The following is a 19893-nucleotide window of genomic DNA, read 5'->3' as shown; positions in this document are numbered from 1 at the left end:
TACAGGAGTATGCAGCAAATCAGGCAACTGAGGCACCGAGGGTTAAATGACTGGTTCAAGGACAGCGACGGAGCAACAGTGTCAGCCAGGACTACAGAACCCTGTTTTCCCCATCCACTCTAGACAACCGTCAGCCATACTGCTGTCTCCACGCAAACAGATTTTCTCACAGCCCCAGCATCAAACACAGAGGGCTGCTACTGAATTCTGCAGCACGCAGCGATTCCTAGCTCGCTCCTCTGAACTTCACGCCCGTGACTGCTTACCCCTCCGAGAACACAGCCGCCCTTCCCGGGCTGCCTTTCCGGCGTCCGCCGACAGCACGCTCCCAGCCGCCCTCCTCGCCGACCCAGGGAGCACTCGCAGAGGAGGACCGCTGCCAGGAGCACGCCGAAGAGCGCTACGGGCCTGGCCCAAAGACGGGGTGAAATCCCATTTCTGCGCTGGGTGTCCCCAGAGTCCCTAGGGAATCAGCTGTCTAAACACCTTACCGGATACAGCACTTTGTATTTTAAACGTTAACAGACCGGTGTTAGTCGTGATTATTTTCCCTGCTGAACAAAAGTTAGAAAGCCCACTATCTCCCCAGCAGCCCCAAGCACCGGGGAAGCTCAAGGGACGCGGGTGTCTCTCAGCCACAGCCCCGCTGCTGACTCCAGGCACCCTCCAGCAGCCTCGGCCGCAATGCCCCTTTCCGCGCTGCGCTGCGCGGCAGCGACAGCCCAGCCCTGTGAGGGGGCCTGGGGGGCTGATGCACACGGGTGCTGAGCTTCAACCGCAGCCAGCAGGAATTGCGGGTGCTTTCTGCTCCTGCAAACAGGATTCCTGACTCCCAGTGACTCCTCTGCCAGCCGTGACCACACCAAGGCTTCAGGACTGGGCTCCCAGTGTCTAACGCACCGAGTGTTTGTGGAATTAACTCAAAAGCCAGGACAGTTACCAGATTTCCTGGCTGTCAGGCAGCTTGTACTTTGCCACTGGGGAGAAACTATTCAACTTTGCTAGAGCAGGTCTACGAACCAGTGCATTAAGACTACGCATTTTAAGACGGCGCAGAGATGCCACACGAAACACTTCGGTTTCCATGGGAAACCTTTCTCTCTTTGCCACTGGCGTTGTACGGGGAAGCCCGAGCCCAAGCGCTCTGTCTCGCCTTTGGAATCAAACAGATGTTTTTACGATCGCTGATGGAGATGAGTTACGCGTCCTTCCCAGGGGAAGGAAAAAATGCGGTGTTGAAGCAGCCCTTTTTACTTTCTTTCTTTCTTTCTTTTTCTCCCAAGCACCACATATCTTCAGCGGAAGGGAAAACCGGCGCCTTTATCCGGCGCTGATGTTTACGGCCACTTGGGAACGAACTGTGACAACGGCAAACTTTTACCCGCACGCAGGGCGACAGGGCAGCCTGTGTGTGCGGGTGCCCTGGCAGAGCTGCCCGCCCGCGGGATGCGGGACAGGGCCGGCGATGCCCACCGCCCCCCCGGCAACCGCACCCACCGGGACAGCGCGCCCGCGGCTCCCCGCGCCCCCCGGGGACGGGGCCGGGGGAATAACGGCGTGACCCCCCCCCCCCCATACCCACCCCCCTCCTCGCTCTCCGCTCGGTACGAGCCCCGCCGCACGGCCGGCCGCACCGGCACCAGCCGGCTCTGACCGACGGGCGCGGGGGGCCCGGGAGAGCGCAGGGAGCGGGGAGACCGGAGCGCGGGGAGCGGAAAGACCGGAGAGCAGGGGGATCCGGGGGAGCGGGGAGACCGGAGCGGAGCGGACGGAGTGGAGACCGGAGAGCGGGGGCAGCGGAGAGCGCCGGGGAGCGGAGGGGAGGGAGCGGGGAGTTGCGCGGGGCGCCGGGAGCAGAGGCAGCGGAGCGGGGAGCGGTGGGAGCGGGCAGCACCGGTGCGCACCCGCCCGCAGCAGCACGCCCGGCCGCGGGACGCTCCCGCCCGGGGGAGGCGGCGGGACGGGACGGGACGGGACGCGGCCGCTGCTCCCGCCGGCCCCGGCTGGCCGCGCCGGCCCGCCCGTACCTGTATGTTCCTCTTCTCGCAGGCCGGGCCGGTGCCCTGCACCACGCTGTCCAGCACGGTGACCATGCCGGCGGCCGGGCTGACGAAGCAGGAGTTGCGGGCGGCCCGGATCGTCTCCTCGATCTCGGCGAAGCGGAAGACGCAGAGCGCGGACTGCGGCCGCCCCGGCCCCCCCCCGCCGGGCCCGGCCCGCTCGAAGACGCCGAAGAGCAGCTCCTCGGCGGGCGGCGGGGCCGGGGCGGCGGGGCCGCGCCAGGCCGCCCGCGCCGGGAAGACGGAGACCAGGCGGGTGAAGGCGTCGGCGGCCCCGCCGCAGCGCAGCCCCAGCTGGATGTAGGACTCGGTCAGCTTCTTGGTCTCGCCGCTGCCGTTGAGCGTGGCCTCGGCCGGCTCGCCCAGGCAGATGCGGGCCAGCAGGCTGTGCGAGGGGCTCTCCTTGTCGCCCGCGTTGGCCTCGCTGTTCAGCGCCAGGTAGGCGTAGGGGCGGCGGGCGGGCGGCGCGGCCCCGCGCTGCAGGAAGGCGCGGACGAAGCTGAGCTTGTGCCGCGCCTTGGCGCCCTGCTTGATCTTGAAGATGTTGTCGTCGGACGGGTTGATGTCGAAGGTGAAGAGCTTGGCCAGGTCGCCGCGGGCGTTGAGGGCGCGGATGGCGATCTCGGGCGTGTTCTCGAAGCGGTGGTCCTCCAGGCTGCGGTTGCGGGGAAAGAAGGGGCTGCCGAAGCCGGTGTAGGTGGCGGCCACCAGCAGCCGCGCCCCGCCGCCCCCGCCGCGGCGCAGCACCAGCCCCACGGTGGAGGCGTTGGGGTGGTTGGCCGCCACGTTCAGCATGCTGGGGAAGACGGCGACCGGGTCGCTGCCGCCCGGCGGAAAGCGCACGGCCACCGCCGAGATGTTGGCCATGCTGCGCAGCTGGCAGAGCCCCTGGTAGATGGAGCCGCAGACGACGAGGACGCCCTGCTCGGGGTCGGGCTGCAAGATCTTGTTGTAGTTGTTGGTGAGCACCTTGGGGTGCTCGCAGGAGGCCTGCGGCAGCTGCGGCGCGTGGCAGAGCGGGCTGTCCAGCACCGGCCCCACCGCCGCCTCGGCCTCCAGCGCCAGCTCGCCCCCCGACAGCTGGAAGAGCCGGTTGACGGCCGCCAGGTAGACGCGGGAGCCGGGGCCGTCCAGGGCGAAGTTGTTGGTGGGGGTGGGCGAGAGGAACTTGCGCTGCACCTCCAGGCCGGCGGCGCGCCCGGGCAGCGGCAGCAGCGGCGGCGGCAGCAGGAGCAGCAGCAGCGGGAGCAGCGCGGGGGGCAGCAGCGCGGGGGGCCGCGGCTCAGCGCCCGCAGCCGGAGCCATCCCGCCGCCCGCGCCGCCGCGCCGCAGAGTGCATCAGCCCGCGGGCGGCGGCGGGAGGGGGCGGGCCGGGGCCGCTTCCTGCGGAGGCCGCGCGCCCGCCGCCGAGCGACGCCCGCGGGAAGTGGCGGCCGCGGCGGGTGCGCGGGTGCGCGGCGGGGGGCGGCGGGGCGCGCTCGCGGCCGCGCCTCCTCCTCCGCCTCCTCCTCCCCCCCGCCCGCCCCGCCCCGCCCGCGGGGTCCCGGCGCGGGGCCGTCGTGCGAGTGCGGCGGGGTTACCGGCGCTGCCCCGCGCCGGGAGCGGCCCCTGCCCCGCCGGGCTCCCCGCTGCCCCCTTGGCGGCTCCGAGCAGCGCGGGCCGGGGGCACACGGCGAGCCGGAACGGAGATCCCCTCCCCTCCCCCGGCCCCCCGCAGCCCCGTGAGCCCGCGGCGGGCAGCGCGTGGAGGGGGCGAAAGCGAGGAGAGCGAGAGGGGAGGGGTCCCCCGCGGTGCCCCCCCCCTCCCCGCAGCTCGGACGCCGCGACGGGGACAGTCGCAGGGCCGGCGCGGCAGCGCGGGGCGGTCCCCGCGGGAGGCCTGGGGTGGAGGAGCCGCGCTGGGCTGCCCGCGGGCAGCCAGCGGCACTCGGAGCAGGGCGGGACGGCGAGGCGGAGGTTCGGTCACGGCTGCCTGGAAAGGCTCCGAGGGAGAGCCCTGTTCGGGTGTCTTCCCTCGCCCCGTCCGCAGCCGGGCCTTGCTGCCCGGCCGCTCCCGTGGCTGCGTCCTCGTTTGAGCCAGGCTGACGAGGATTCTGCCCGGCTTCTGTTCTGGAGAGAAAAATCCTCTGTTGTTGTCGGATCTCATTTCTGCACCTGCCAATTTCCCTCGCCCCCGTTCTGTCCTCCTCGCCCTCTGCAGAGCACTAATTAATACATCGCTGCCTCGGCCACGCCGCGTCCACCACAAAGTGTGCATTGAATTAAATGCTGTGTTTTCGTGCTATCTATCTAACTCATTGTCTCTGCTAATCATATCCTTAATTAACAGAGTTATTAGCTGTTTTTAAATGTGGGACTCCCAGCTGTTGGGTTTTTTTTAAACTAAAAGTTAGCAATTTTTAAATGTGATCATGTCTTTAATTGCATAGAAATAAACCCCCCTGGTCCCAAACCCTTAATCTGCCTATTCTAGGATTTCTTACGGCTGCTTATCCTGGTAGTAGAGCATCTTCCATGTGAAATCAGCCTTTTAAGGCATATCAAATTAGGTTCCAGATTACAGTCAGTTAAAAAAAAAAATTAGGCCAAAGAACATTGAAAAATGTGTGACTTACCCAAAGGTATCCAGCACTGGCCTTGTCAGAAGAAAATCCCCCAGGAGCTCTGACTCCCATTTCCTACGCTGAGCAGTTATCTATGCTGGTACAATTAAAGCCAAAATATTTGTGGTATTGAAGGATTATTTGACAAAGATTTTATTGTTGTTGTTGTTAGGAAACAATCCTCTGGTAAGATGCTTTGAGGGGAATATTTTCCAGAAACGATTTCCCACCTCTATTATCTGGGCTGTTAGAAGCTCCAGTGAGTATTTCAGGGTAATGCTCCTAATGGAGTAGTGGAGGTTTTAAAATCTCTCATACACAGATCTCACCATTATTTTTTGTTCAGGAAGAGGAAAAAAATGGTCAAAATTAAACCACATGTCTCCTGCCATAGACCATCACCCCCTCTGCCAAAGTCCCTTCCTGCCTGACTCCTGTGCAGGTTTAAAGATAACAGCCTTTCAGACATCGCTGTGGGGGAGAGGGGCTGTGCGCACAAGAACTCAAAAACACTTTAATTATTAATAAATATATTTACACGAGAACAGTTTCCCTTTAGGGGAAACATGAGTTACTCATGCAATTACTCAGGTTATATTGACTCAACATTGTCAAAAAACCAGGATCTAATCGCTTTAATACAGGGAGTATAAACATCTATTTATTTAGCGGGGTTTGTCTGCAAGGTAACCATAAAGAGCTCTGTGGATTTGGGGAGAACGCTCACCCTCACGTGCTGGAGATGGCCAGGTTTGCCTCGGCAGCGCTCGGCAAATGCCGGCAGCTAGCAGTGGGGCGGAGGAGAGGTGCTGTGTGTGGACGCGCCCCCTGGGTGGGGCAGGATGGAACCCCCATGTGGGGCGGGATGGGACGGGACCCCCGCTGCCTGGGTGCCTGGCGGCGGGGACCCCCTGGGGACCCCTGCGCGTGGAGGTGCGGAGGGCTGGCCAGCAGCCGGCACCTGGGTGAAAAGGAACATGGTGCACGTCCTTGCTTGTGGCGCTGAGCGTGTCGAAGGCCGTGGCCGCCCTCCGCTGCCCCGCACGGCTCCAGCCGAGAGAAGCCCCAGGCGCCAACCACCGCAGAGGGGCTGCTGGGCACCCCAGCAGAGAGAAAGCCGAGGCACGGCCACCACCACCCCAGAGCTGCTGCTGGAAGAGCCCGGCTGCCGCTGTGCAGCAGGTCAGAAGGTCCCTCTGCTCCTACCCAGGCAGCCAGTCCACTCCCCCCCACCCTGTCTCCTTCACTCTTCACCTCTAAGTGTGCTATTTGGGTCATTTTCTGTATGATTGCAGAGCCAGGCTGGCAGGAGACCATAAGGTGCATTCACAAGCGCTTAGCAGACGTGTGTTTTGAATCCTTTTGGCCGCTCGCTTTCCCTCTCAGAAACCCAAACTGATGGAAAATGGTCATTGAATAGCTGTACTGGATCAGAGCAGGGGTCCAGGTCATGCCTGTCCCCCATCCTAAGAGGCCACTAGCCGTTATCCGAGAGAAGAGGGTAAGAGGTGGGAGAGAGCGGAGCGGTCCTGCTTGGTCTCCACTGGCCCAGCCCAGAGCTGGCCAGGACAGGGCTCTCTCTGGAGCGGCATTTCCGAACAGAGAGGAGCCACGCACCGGGGAACGCAAGGGGTCGAGAAGCACTTAGACACAGAGAAATCGTTGCCTGAACAAGAGCTGTTCGCTGATCACCACACTCAACTGATGCTCTCCAGTCCTGCCTGCCACCCTGCCTTTGTCCAGTCAGTCGTCAGTGCCTGGTGTCATCAGGCTGGATGCGTCGGCAAAGTGCTCGCTACAGCACTTCGGGGCACTCAAACAACAGCGGGCTTGGAAATGGACTGATTAGCAATCCTCAGTATAGTTTTGGATGAGTGTGGACCGAGTCCCTGTTTTATTGTTATTAATCTGTATCGCAGGCACTGCTCATGGAGAAGGGGGCCAGATTGTCGTTACTGTTATTACTAATGATTTAGCACACTGGAGTCTGCTAGGTGCTTAGCAGAAAGATTAAGGCAAGGTCCCTTCCCAAGCGTCCTTTAACCTAAACACACGCTCTGGTGTGGTCTCAGGCTCCGCTGCAAACGGCTGTAGCAGGAATCGTACCGGCGCGGCATGCTCCACCGCCACCCTGCTGCTGGCCTCCAGCCTTGGTCTGAGCACGGGGGAGAAGAGGGATTTATGGGGACCTCAGGCACTTTCTGAGTGAAATCACACTTTTTTTCCTCAAGCCTCTTTGTTTTCAAAGATGAACATTTCCTGGTGTAATACAGAGCATTGCTCCCTTCAGAGTGTGTAATGCAGTCATAACCTCGTCTGCAGCGTTGCAGCCAGCTGACGCGTTCACCGTGAGGGATTCGCCTCCAGAGAGGAGCTGTGCAGACAGAGGTGGTGAGCATGAAAAGGTCTCCCTCTAGGTTAATAACAGATTCAGTGCTGGTGAAAGTTCACACACACAATAATGGCAGGATTTTCCAGACCAGGAGGTTTATCACAAGGCAATAAAAAAAACATGTCTTTTGTAGCCTGTGCTGGGGTTTGACCCGGGCACTGTGGGTGGAAAGACAGGATGCAAAGGCAGAAGGCTCCCCTACTTCTTGCAGGTCTCTTCAGTGACCTGTTGCTTTCATCTTCTTTAGAGGCTTATAAAGGGCTCAGCACTCACTCTCCCCAGCTTCCCACTGGTCAGGGCTGGAAACACGGCTGGCGAGCTCAAATTCATCTCCAGCTCTGCCCTGTGGGAAATTCAGCACACACTGGGGGCAGCAGTCGGATGAAGACGCAGACCCTTCAAGCCCCAGGCTCGCTACACTGATGGTCTCTCCTTCATACCTGTCCCTCATCAGTGCAGAACGTGGGGCGTCACAGGCGGGCACGGGTGCAGGCGAACACCACCGAGTAGGTCCCTCCTTCAGCTGGGTCACGGCCAGCACCACCCTGATGGGGTTTCTGGCCAGACTTGATACGACTCCAGGGTCGAGGAGGATTTCATCCAGTCCTGCTCTGACCTCCGGCGAAACTGAGGTGCAGGGCAGCTCCCTGAGCTGCAGAGGGGTGTCCGATAACGGGTGTTTCCAGACCGAGCGCCCCGACTGACGTCCTGCCAGGACCCACCAGGCGCGTTCCTTGGAGCGCGGAGGCAGGAGGACGCGAGCTGGGGCACCCCGGTGCACAGGCCCTGCTCCGCGGGCCCCATCCCCGCTGGGGCTGGGCAGCTGCCCCCCTCCAGGTCCCAAGAGCTGCAGGTGCCGCTGCCCAGCTCGCGACGCGGCACGGCCGGGCTGCCAGCACTGCGGCGCGAGCGTGCAGGACTGCGGGTGTGGGACAGGCGAGGACGCAGCCCCACAGGGAAGCGCAGCTGCTGCGGGCAGCGATGGTTTTAGTACCGCTTTGCCCAGACTGACTGAGCAGGGGCTCATCCGGCCCCCCAGGGCTGCAGGCCCCTGCCCGCCCGCGGCACTGATGCTGCTGCTGGGCCGGCAGCTGTGCCGACACGACGGGGCTGGCACGTCCAGTCTGCCTCAGGCTGTCCACGCGTCTCAGCTGCGTTCCGGCAGCGTGGGACGCAGTACTCGGCTCCCAGCAAAGGAAGCGAATGCAACACAAAGCAGCGCATCCCCTCGTGGGATCCACGGTGGGGGCCATGCTGATTGTTCAAAACAAAGCATGGCTGCGTCGGAACGAGCCTGGTTTTTGCCCCGGGAGTGACACATGAAGGCCCTAGCTGACCCAAACAGCAAAGCCCTGCAGTAACAACCAGTGAGGCTGATCCTACCAGCTTTGTTCAAACATTCTCCACCAAAGCCCAGAGGAAGTTTTTCCTTATGAAGTCAGGCGGGATCGTGCCGCGCTTTTTGCAATATGCTAACTTTCCAGTGAGCAGTTGCTCAATACGTGCTTAAGAAGACAGGCCACCACCACCCGTTAGCCAAAACAAATGGGAAAGGGCGAAAGCTTACAACACAACAATTGCTTTCAATTAGAGGAAATATCTATTGCCAAAATATGTCAGCGGGATTTGACAGACTACATTTTTAACTGTGTACTACTGAAGAACTGGCTGCACTAAAATGCAGCTTAAACTAAACAGGGATTTAATCCCCTTCCCTTCCTTCCCACAGTACAATCACCAGGCTGTAAATATATTATCATAGCCAGCACTACCCTTGTTAATTCCAACCAATTTGACTTACCTCCGTGGCTTCAACGTTATTCTCTCCCATGTTCACTGGGCTTGTTGAGGCTTCAGGGTCGATGCTCATCATCAAAGACGTGCTTTGAAGTGAAAGGGTTAAATGTGGTTAATTTTGTAATTATTGTTTGCTTTGCACATCTTAATACAAGCCTAACCATTTTGGTAAAAATCTCATCATTGCTTTAAAAGATGAACCGCGTTGCACCGAGCTCTGAGTCAACTCTGTATTTGGCGTGTCCAGCTCTAACCATATCTGGTCTCCACCTTGCTGAACAGAGCAGACCCCAGACCAGCTCCAGGTGTGCCCTCAGCCTGGCAGGGCCTGTTGCTGGAAGGCTCGGTACACCCCAGACCGCACCTCCCGGCTCCATCACATCCTCGCCTTCCTCTGACAGGCTCTGTCCTAACCCCACCGGAGCAGCCACGGCCACCGCCTGCCCTGAACCATCTCCTCAGATGCTGCCGGACCCAGGGCCCGTGCGACTTCATGGGCTTCTGCCAAGGTCAGCCCTGGCTTCGAGTCACTTGTCACTGCTGTGACCTTGCCAAGCACAGCCCCGCACGCCTTCCCGTAGCTTCTGCACCCGGCTGTAGTGCCTGCAGCCTCTGCCAGCCTGAGCCTCAGCTGATTTTAACCCTAGCCAGCCCCCGCCCAAGCCTCCCTCAGGTAAACCTTGACAGCACCATCTCCAAAACCGACGCCAGCAGCAATTACCACACCCGTCAGCAGAGCCGGGCACCAGCACCTCTAACCCCGACCCTGCCAGGGACCCTCCTGGCGCTTACCCAGCCCAGGCCCATCGGCCCTTCCTTCAGCACCCCAACTGTCACCCCTGCGCTGTCCCTGCTCCAACTCCAGCCCAGAGGTCCCTGCCAGCGACCTCCCTGCGGCCAGCCCCAAGCCCTACCGCTGCACCCCAGCCCTACCCACTGCCCAGCGCTCGGCTGCTGTGGGAAGACCCACCTCAATGCCGCTGCAGCCACGGGGGCTGCTCAGGTCCTGCAGCTCTCCGCCGCGTCCTGGCGTTGGAGCAGAGGTGCAGGGTCAGCCTCTCCGAGCAACCTACTAGCAGGCACTAGTCACACATGTGTGTGGCCACTGCTTTTTACTAGGAAACCTGAAATGTTTCCATACCTGTGCCTTGCAATGGTCTGCTACCCACAGTCTGGAGATAAATCTTTGATGGGCGACGTCCGGCAGCACGTGTTTTACCTTGCCTCTAATAGCTGTCTCTCATTATAACATCACTTGTGGGGTGTCGCCTGGTGGTGTATATTTTTGGACACATTGTAAACAGTGTGATCTTGTTCTTGACATTTCCCTGGTGACCCCAACAGTCTTAAAGGTTTACACATTTCTCATGTGCAGTCAACACATTCATTAATCTTTGAGATAAGACAAAAGTTAAAAGTCACACACACATACACGTATAAAAAAAGACACGTGTGCACACACACGTAAAATGTCAGCAAGTCCTATACTGGACTAGTTGTAGCATTTTGAATTTTGTAGCAGAAAAGGAAAGCTATCAGGCGGTTTCACTTTAGCCTGCAAAGAGAGAGTCTATGTACAATCCGCATGCTTCTGTGCATATATGTGTATTTGTGTCTGAACTTACCACAAAATCAATGATATAAAATATGCAATGTTACAAAACCGTGTACTAATGAAACATTCACATGAATCTTTATGCAAGCAAAACCAACTTTTTCTTTGGACTATCTGCACAACCCAGTAGAACGGGCACCCAAAGTGCTTCAGCCGCCAGTGAATGTGACCCCGAAACTGAGCAGAAGAAGTGGTAAAGCAAAGAGAGATGGAGCAGCCTGCTGATACGGCTGAGGAAAGTGGAAAAGAAAAGGTAATCAAACAGCCAAATAGTTAATACAACTTTTCAACACTCACTCTTTTTTCAAAATGTAAACATCGTACAGTTAGATTGGGTACTTTCATCACTTGAATGTCAGCTGTTCCATCTTTCTGTCTAAGCAATAGTCTTTTTGCTATTTTCACATCCACATATCACATCCTACATAGGTGTGCCGTGTATTTCAGGGCTTGTGGATGTCACAGGGGATCCCCTATTCTCAGCTTCTTCTGCCCCACAGTGGTAGAAGGAATCACACAAAGAACACTGCTGTCTTACCCGAGTTCAATGTAGGTGGTGTAGTCGCTTACACAGGGTGCAGAGCAACAGCTTCATTGGATTAAATGGCCTGCTCAGCCCTGGAAAGGCTCAGCAAACGGCAGCAACGCTTTGCTTCATGCTGTGCATCTGAAGAGAGAGCAATAATGAGCGTTAATAACAATGAGGACTAACAAACTGCAGGTGCTGGCTCTGCACTGAAGATGACAGCCTGGGTGCTGAGCTCCTCTGCCCCTCGAGACGAGGTCTGTGTCAGCAGGATTTGATCACTGGAGGCTGCACAGAGACAAGCCCAGTTCACTCACACCATTGGGCCAGATTTGGGCTTTGTCAGATTTTGCGTCCTCCCAGACCTGAACCTGGGCTTTCCCACCCATTGACTTCCACCTCCTGCGACCCGCAGCAGAACACCAGTCTGGGGCATTACCTGGTTTCCTCTCCCTCCCGCTCTGCAGAGCTGCCCGGGGCTGAGAGCTCAGAGCCCAGCCCGGTATTTTTCCACCCCTCTTGATGAGCACCTTGGCCATCCCTGCTCTCTGGGGCAGGCGACCATGGGTCTGTCAGAGGTCACAGCGGGAAAACACACGTTTCACCAGGGTACTTCAAGACATGTCATGAAATGCGGGGCCTTTGGCCTCCCTGCCGGCGAGTTCTTGCAGGCCAGGCGGCTAAATACCCACCCGGAGAGCTGCTGGCGTATAGGAATTAGTTGCCTGGTTTGGGCTAGTTCCCAGAGGAGAGGTGCGAGCAGCAGCAAAACCATCACAGCTGGCACTCATTAGGCTCTCGCCTGTGACCCACGCAGAGGTGCCCGAGATGGAGTGAGCCACCGAGGTTTCCGCAACCTGGAATCTGACCTCGTAATCTTCTTATCTCCCCCTTGGTGCTCTCTGTCCTCTCACACAGAGAACAGCTTGTCGTACGAGGGCAGGCTTCTTTAACCTACTTAATGGTACTTTTCACCTTCAGGGCCCTCTCATGCACTGGGTTTATCTTTCGATCAATGCTATTCTTCTAAGTGATGTCTATTTAAGCCTGGGCTTAAAAAAAAAAAGGGCAACAGCAAAACTTGCTTCTGGTTTCAATCAAAACTGTCGATCAACTACCTTGCTCGTTTTAGCCTTGCTTAGCAGTGTTTAGACTTCTCTGTGCAGCACTCATGAAAGAATCTGGGGGCCGGTCCCCGTGCTCCTCGCACACACGGAGAGGTTTCCTACCTCACGAACAGCCCCACTGACTTTACCAAGCTATTTGCTAAGCAGCTCAACGACCATCACTGGCAGGGATGACAGAGCGTGGCCCATAGTAAACAGTCTCTTCGTGGAAGCCCATTCCTGGGACTGCAAAAAGGAAGGGCAGGCTGTTCTCAGCAGTCCTAACATTTCTAGAGCTTTCAGTCAGACACCCGTCTCTGGCTCCAATTCTCCTTAGCAAAACCAGAACCACGCTGGCAGGGCCCTGTCCTACGCTCCTCTGTTGCCTGCATGAAACCTGCGGAGTCAGTACAGCAGCAAGCGTGGCAGGATCTGGCCCGGTGGCTGTTTGCATGAAGAAGGTTGAATAACTATTAGTCGTTAAACTAGTAATTAACCCGCCAGTTGGAATATCCAACAGATCCCATGTTTCCCTCCCTGTGGATGCAAATGAGAGTTGATTGTAAACATCTCATGCCTAAATTATACCTTAGAGAATCAAAGTAACACAGTTGGCCTTGCCTGAATTATTTCAATGAAAACAAGGCAGACAAATGAGCGTAATTGTCCAACTTCTTTCACTCGCTAGCTTTTGCCTTGCTTGGAAACTCTTGCAGCTGGACGTTCAGGCAAGGTTTTGAATGTAAATGGACCTCTTGCCTCCAGATCTGGCACTGTCAGTAAACCTGTTTTTCCTTCATTCTTTCCAAGACAGAAAGTGGGGAGGAGTAAAAAATGGGAGAGCTTGTTCGTGGCCTGTATTTGAAATGAACATTGCACTCCAGCTCCCAGACAATCATTAAGAAACTTAATACTTTCATTATGGGGAGGGGGGCAGTACTTTTGTTATTGTGCTGGGGTCTCACACTTAATCAGCTTCAGATCTAATAGCACTGATCCCATGCAAGAGACGGGGAAAGACAGCATGTAAAAATATATCTGTTTCCCTATGCCGCTTCACTTGTTGCATGAAACTTTGCATCTGTTTTACAGTAAGACCTAATCAGCACAGCTCCTGACTGGAGCTTTTTGTTCCAGAATCAGACAAAAAAAGCCAATGCCTGCTTCCTCTCTAAGGGGCCAACTCTTCCCTCCTTCCATGCACGTATCGCGTATCTTCCACGGACGCAGCCTTTGGAGGGAGGAGGGAGGGAAGCATCAGAAGAAGCAACAGAAGAATGGATGGATTTAGGAAATACCAAGTAACCAAGGCAGTTGTTCCTAGCATAGCTTTGGTTAGCGTTATGGCCATGTAGTGCTCAGTAAAGGTGCTGGCACAGACATTTTGAATATTGCCCGCTCGCCACACAATAGCCCTCAGCGTGAGGTACGCAGCCAGGTGCCCAGGAGAGCTCTGCTGCTGCAGCATCTGATCACCCTCATCCGCAGCGACTCGGCAGAACCCCGCAGTCAGCACACACACACAAGACGCTGAATTTTCGCCTCTGCATTCATGCTGCCAACAGGTGGGCTCTGCCTGCTGTAACAGCAGGTCTGCGCGCCGTGCGGGAGCCGGAATTTGAAAGCAGCAAATGCTTTTGCGGCAGCTTCACCAGCTCATCTGCACATATGTTGTTTACCAGGATTGCAGTAGGGCTGCTGTGGGGAGCTGCTTGTTGCAAGGCCAGATTAGTAATTCGTTGGGAAGAGCTGAAGGGCTGGGCTGGCGGCTCAGGACCAGGAGGGAATGGTTTTCAAAAGCATGTTAATCAGCCCTGATATTGGCAAATGCCAACAGAGCCACAAAACAGACAGACTGCGAGGTGGCCATACAGATCCCTGGCTCCGTACATACCAGAAGAGAAACAGCAGCATCTTGAGGGAAAGTGGGAGAAAAAGACATTTGTATTATGTCTTTGCACTCATTGACCCTCTCGTAGGGAGCAGTTGTCCTTGCAAGATGTCTAACACACGACTCTATGGAAGAAAACAAATAATTCATTTAATTTCAGGAGGGCTAATTGTGAGCTTAAAGGTAGGCACATGGTCAAGCACCTTCCTGGTTTGAGAAATGAAGAGAAAAGGGCATTTCATCTTTGAGCAGCGCAGTGTAAGACCCTTTCCACTAAGGAAAAACAAATCTATGTCTCCTTATCATCCCCTTTGCTGCAAATTCATTGACTAATGAATTCTTACCAGCTGTAACATTCATCTGCACACTTAAAATCAACCTTGTAAAAGTCTACTTGTCCACAGTGAGTAATTCTTTTGATGGGTGAGTAATTTGTCTCTGTGGAGGGGCTTATGTTTGGTTTATGCTTTTGCTCCTTTGGATAACGTGCAGTGGGAGTCTGCCTATTTTGCATAATTGTGTACTTTAAGTGTCAAGGGAACTCAGAGTCAGGGGTGGGCAATTTCATTTTTATCATTATTAATGGCAACTGAATAAATAAATACAAAATTTTAAAAAAATCACATGATGATCTGATTCTTTGATTTTTCTCAAGATTATCCCAGTAAAGGATGCAGGAGACAGTATGATGGCTGGGCTGGGAAATTTCCATGGCAGTTTTTCAGGTGCTTCCTAAAAATGTTTTCCATTAAGTGTCCCTAGAGGTCCAGAATTTGTGTGATTATCGGAAGGAAGAGGTCTTGATTTTTCTTTGCTTCTTTGGCTTCCTTCATCTAATGGCTCCTTAAGACTCTGTAACCCACATTTCTCTTTACAGAACACAAGAAATAGCATCCCTTGTTTTCACACTTCAGAGAAGAGACAAAAGAGACCTTTTGGCAAAATGTCAGATTGTGTGACTGATAACACCCCCAATCATTTCAGACTATGACTTGTGGCCATGTTAGACTTGGATGTGAAAACAAAACACATTTTATGCTGGTCACTTTGCTCCATTCTATTAAATTAGGACTAGTCATTAGCTGGTGGAGAGGGAGAAACATTTCCATCAATAACTGGGGTGGGGGGGGGTCACGTCTGACATCCCCTCTCCTCCCTCCCCCAACTTTCCAGCATTTTCCCTCCAGAGATATTGGTGTGAAACCAGCTCACATGACAAATTAAAGTGATTCATAACCCAGCTGCAGTCCCTGTTGACAAGCCCCATCGCAAAGCAATCATGCAGATTTTATGCACCCAGAGCGCCAGGGAAGAAGCCTGGATAGTGGCATACACCGTGCTTTCGAGAGGGCTGATACAGCCTGGCTGAATTCATCTACAGCACGTGGAGGCCAAATGGCTGTCACTTGACAGCAGTTAATAATGTAGTTTTGAAAGGGATATTTTCCCTGCTAAATTAAATTTCCAAGACATCACCATGCATCTTCAGCCTTATCTTTTTGTCTGGATTTTTTTTTTTTTGGCTCTCCTATCAGTCTTTAAACACACAAACAGGGATTATACAGATAAGACCACAGTATGGTTCATTCTGGCAGTGGCTTATCAATCACGGTTAAATAACTTGGCAGATCCATAAACTAGGCAATTCAGCAGCGATTCTCTTTTCGCCACCATCAAGTCAGAAAAAAGCTCAGCCACCGTTTCAGCTGTGCCAGCCTGTCCTCTGCAGGCAGCGCGGCAGCCGAAGCGCAGAGACCGCTCGCACTCGAGGAGAACGTTTCAGCCCGCGCTGTGCATTACACCCGGCTCTCCCCGCTTTCCACCGTGCAACCTCCACTCCTTCAGGAGGGCTGGGCTTTGCTACAGGTTTGCAGTCACCCACTCACAAGCCTAAAGCGCTTCTGACTGCAGGCCAAACAGACAGGCAGTTACCCGTCACGTCCAACCAGCTACACCGGCCAACTCACTAATTCCACGAGCTCCCGTGCACGCACCCTGCTCAGGTCACCCTGAGCTCGGTGCCCCGAGGCAGGGGCCAGCCCGGCCTCCCCACTGTCCCTCCTGCGCCCCGGTGAGGGTGCGGGGGCCTCGCTCCCCAGACGACCCCCAGAGGAGGGCTGCACGGGTTTTCAGGGCACAGCTCTGATCCCCGGGAGCTGCACAAGGGCCACCCCCAGCGCTGCCAGCGGGACCTCCTGTGCCACCTCACGGTGACCAGCACCGCTCTGGAAACCCCGGGTCACGCAGACTGGAGCGCTTCCTCAGAAACGTCACCCGTTTCAGTTCCCCAGCACGGCAGACGCAGATTGCCAGCGCTGCCGTGGTTGCACGCTTGCAGACCCACCCAGCAAGAGAAGGCTGTCCTGGCAGCCTCTCGTGTACCAACACGTCGCTCACCTGCGGCTGGTGCCTCCAGCTGCTCCGCAGCCTGTCCTCCGGCCCCGCACAGCCTGCTCCGGGCTTCTCAACAGCCACGCTCCCCTCTCCGTGTAGCTGGACTGCACAGCCCCGTGCAAGGAGCTTCCCGTTCTCTCTCCTGACGACGCTTCTCGGGGCCAACAGATCCAGCCATCTGGCTGCAGATCTGCACACACAGCCCCTGCCTCCGGCGGGCCCCTGAGCACAGCGGAACAGACCCAGGTCTCACAGCCGCAGGCCTCCGCTGGGATCCAGGTGGAGCTCCACGCGTGGCCATGACACTGGCAACATGTCCATCCAGGGGACCCCTCTGCCGCAGCCTCCTCGCCCCAGGAGCTCAGAGCACGAGGTGCCCGCTCTCACTGTGCCAACCATCCGTGAGGGAGCGGCACCTCAGGCTGGCCCCGTCTCCAGGTCCGGACACAGCCACCCGCCTCAGCCCCTCCGGCGAGGCGTCCTGCGGCAGAGACAGCGACTGCTGCGGCCTGACGCTGCACCCTCTGCTGCAAAGCCTGGCGGCAGCCAGGTGCTTTGGGTCAGGGAATGCTGCCGACCCGCTCACACACACCCAGAGAGACCCAAGCACGCAGCACGGGCTGCGTTAGCGCAGCTCCGCCTAAATCTCTGTCCTGGGGGGCTGAGCCCAGCAACCACAACCCCAGCTGAGCACCATGACAGGCAGAGGGAGCACAGCAGGGCAGCCAAAAGGCCCAGCCCTGGGCTTAAATGAGCTCCTGTGCCTGGGCCGGGGGTGTGGGCAGGGGCCCAGGTGTGGCTGCTCAGGGCCGTTACCTCCCAGCACCAGCCTGCACCCAGGCTGACAGGGAGCTGGCACAGGCCCTGCCTTGTCCCGCCCAGCAAGCGCTGACAGAGCGAGGGGCCCAAGAGGTCCCTCAGCAACATGGCGCCATGTGCGGGAGACGCCGGCCTGCCCACGCGGCGGCTGGCAGCGGCGGGCACTGCGCCCGGGCTTGGGGGTCTGCGGGCGCCGGTTGCCCCCAGCCCGCAGGGATGCCAGCAGCAGACCCCGGCCTGGCCCAGGCCCGCTAGTTCGAGTCGTAGCTAACATGGGGTGCTGGTGCTCCTCCTCAGACCACAGGAGGGTCTGACTGCGGCGGCGAGTGTCTTGTCTGGACCTCAGACACCCGTGTCACGCTGAGGGTGTGGTGGTCGCTCTGCAAAATCCCCAAAGGAAGAGGTATTCAGGGGAATTCACACCAGTGCCTCCACCGAGGGAGAAAAGCAGCAGCAAAAATGCAGAGAAGGAACATGAAGGATTTCAAAAGAATGACCTAGGCTGATTTTGACTCCAGAGTAGATGAAGGGAATGGAGCTGGGATCCGCTCCCATCAGATGGAAGCAAATTGGACTATTTCCCGGACAGATTGGCCCCAGCTGGGAAAGACAGAAAGAAGGCAAGGAAGGAAGATGGTTCAAGTAGGAGAACAGCAGCTCTGAGATACTGGGCATATCTCAGATTAGATATATTATCAAATCAACAGCATTAGACATGGCTGGCAGTACCGGAGGAGCCAAGAGACAGAGCTTGTCAAAGCTGATAGTAAATCAAGGTGGAAAAGCATCCAGGCTTCATGTGATTTTTTTTTTTCTGAGCATGACTAGAACTGCGCTCTGCCCCTGCCTGTGGCTCGCGGGGCAGACGGGACACACGGGTGGCTGGCAGTTGCTTCAGAACCTCTGCCACCTCTCAAAGAGACTTCAGGCAGTGACCGGAGACTGGCGTGACTCCCTGGGGGTGGGGACCCTGCCTGTGGCCACACCAGAGGGACATAGCAGAGGCTCCGAGCACCAACACCAGGGCAGCCTGTGCCCCGCTCGGAGGAGCAGCGCCCGGCAGCAGGGCTCGCACGCTGCGAGGCCCTTTGGCACCCACGTCCCCACTCACGCAGGAGCACCTCAGCACACCCAGAGGGCTTGAGAGTCCCGTCCCCAGACAGAATCACAGAATCACAGAATAGTAGGGGTTGGAAGGGACCTCTGTGGGTCATCTAGTCCAACCCCCCCGCCGAAGCAGGGTCACCTACAGCAGGCTGCACAGGACCTTGTCCAGTCGGGTCTTGAATATCTCCAGAGAAGGAGACTCCACAACCTCCCTGGGCAGCCTGTTCCAGTGCTCCGTCACCCTCAGAGAGAAGAAGTTCCTCCTCATGTTCAGACGGAACTTCCTGTGCCTCAGTTTGTGCCCATTACCCCTTGTCCTGTCACTGGGCACCACTGAAAAGAGCTTGGCCCCATCCTCCTGACACCCACCCTTCAGATATTTGTAGGCATTTATAAGGTCCCCTCGCAGCCTTCTCTTCTTCAGGCTGAACAAGCCCAGTTCCCTCAACCTCTCCTCGTAGTGGAGATGCTCCAGTCCCCTCACCATCCTTGTAGCCCTCCGCTGGACTCTCTCCAGTAGCTCTTCATCCTTCTTGAACTGGGGAGCCCAGAACTGGACACAGTACTCCAGATGAGGCCTCACCAGGGTAGTGTAGAGGGGAAGGAGAACCTCCCTTGTCCTGCTGGCCACACTCTTCTTGATGCACCCCAGGATCCCATTGGCCTTCTTGGCAGCCAGGGCACACTGCTGGCTCATAGTTAACCTGTCGTCCACCAGGACACCCAGGTCCCTCTCCGCAGAGCTGCTCTCCAGCAGGTCCACCCCAAGCCTGTACTGGTGCATGAGGTTGTTCCTCCCCAGGTGCAGGACCCTGCACTTGCCCTTGTTGAACCTCATCAGGTTCCTCTCTGCCCAGCTCTCCAGCCTATCCAGGTCACGCTGAATGGCAGCACAGCCTTCCGGTGTATCTACCACACCTCCCAGTTTGGTGTCGTCAGCAAACTTGCTGAGGGTACATTCTAACTCTTCATCCAGGTCATTGATGAAGAAGTTAAACAAGACTGGGCCCAGTACTGACCCCTGAGGGACACCACTTGTCACCAGCCTCCAACTAGACTCAGCGCCCCTGATGACAACCCTCTGAGTTCTGCCATTCAGCCAGTTCTCTATCCACTTCACCGACCACTCATCCAGCCCACACTTCCTCAGCTTCCCCAGACCTGCCACCCGTGCTGTCAGTGACCTCGGGGATGTCATTCCATCTCCCTGTGCCTGGCTGGGGGAGAGCTGCTCTGCCAGGCTGCTTGGCAGGAGGCCCTGAAGATTAATTAATGCATCCTTCAAGCATCTGTCATAAGATTCCTCAGTGAAAAATCTTCAGCCCTCCCCAGATCTTCCTTGTTTGAAAGGGCGGGGATGAATTACCTGTACACTGTGACAGCTACCTGCACTGTCTGAAATTCTCAGGGTTTTCAGATGCTCCAGACAAAGAAACATCCTGGGTGAGAGCCCGCAAGCTCGAAGCCAATGACCAAAGCAAACAAGCGAGCGCTGCTCAGTGCTGGGCTGCCCCTCCTACGGAGCGCCTGGGTGGGGAAGAAGGCTCAGGGGAGCGCCGGTGTGTCCCGAACCTCAGCCTGCA

At 56.8% G+C, this 19893-nt stretch overlaps 1 protein-coding gene across 1 annotated transcript in view; it reads right to left on the bottom strand.

Annotated features, from left to right (window-relative positions):
• Positions 1-3374, bottom strand: part of PLXND1 (plexin D1) — an 80020-nt gene extending 76646 nt beyond the window's left edge. Inside the window, exon 1 of the mRNA XM_075432626.1 lies at positions 2028-3374. Within this exon, the coding sequence (XP_075288741.1) occupies positions 2028-3365 (1338 nt within the window). The 5' untranslated portion in view covers positions 3366-3374. The remainder of the gene's footprint in view (positions 1-2027) is intronic.
• Positions 3375-19893: the final 16519 nt, after the last annotated feature.

The sequence above is a fragment of the Opisthocomus hoazin genome, chromosome 11 (genome assembly GCF_030867145.1).
Source record: "Opisthocomus hoazin isolate bOpiHoa1 chromosome 11, bOpiHoa1.hap1, whole genome shotgun sequence".
NCBI classification, from domain to species: domain Eukaryota; kingdom Metazoa; phylum Chordata; class Aves; order Opisthocomiformes; family Opisthocomidae; genus Opisthocomus; species Opisthocomus hoazin.
This window is presented reverse-complemented; position numbering and strand designations above follow the sequence as displayed.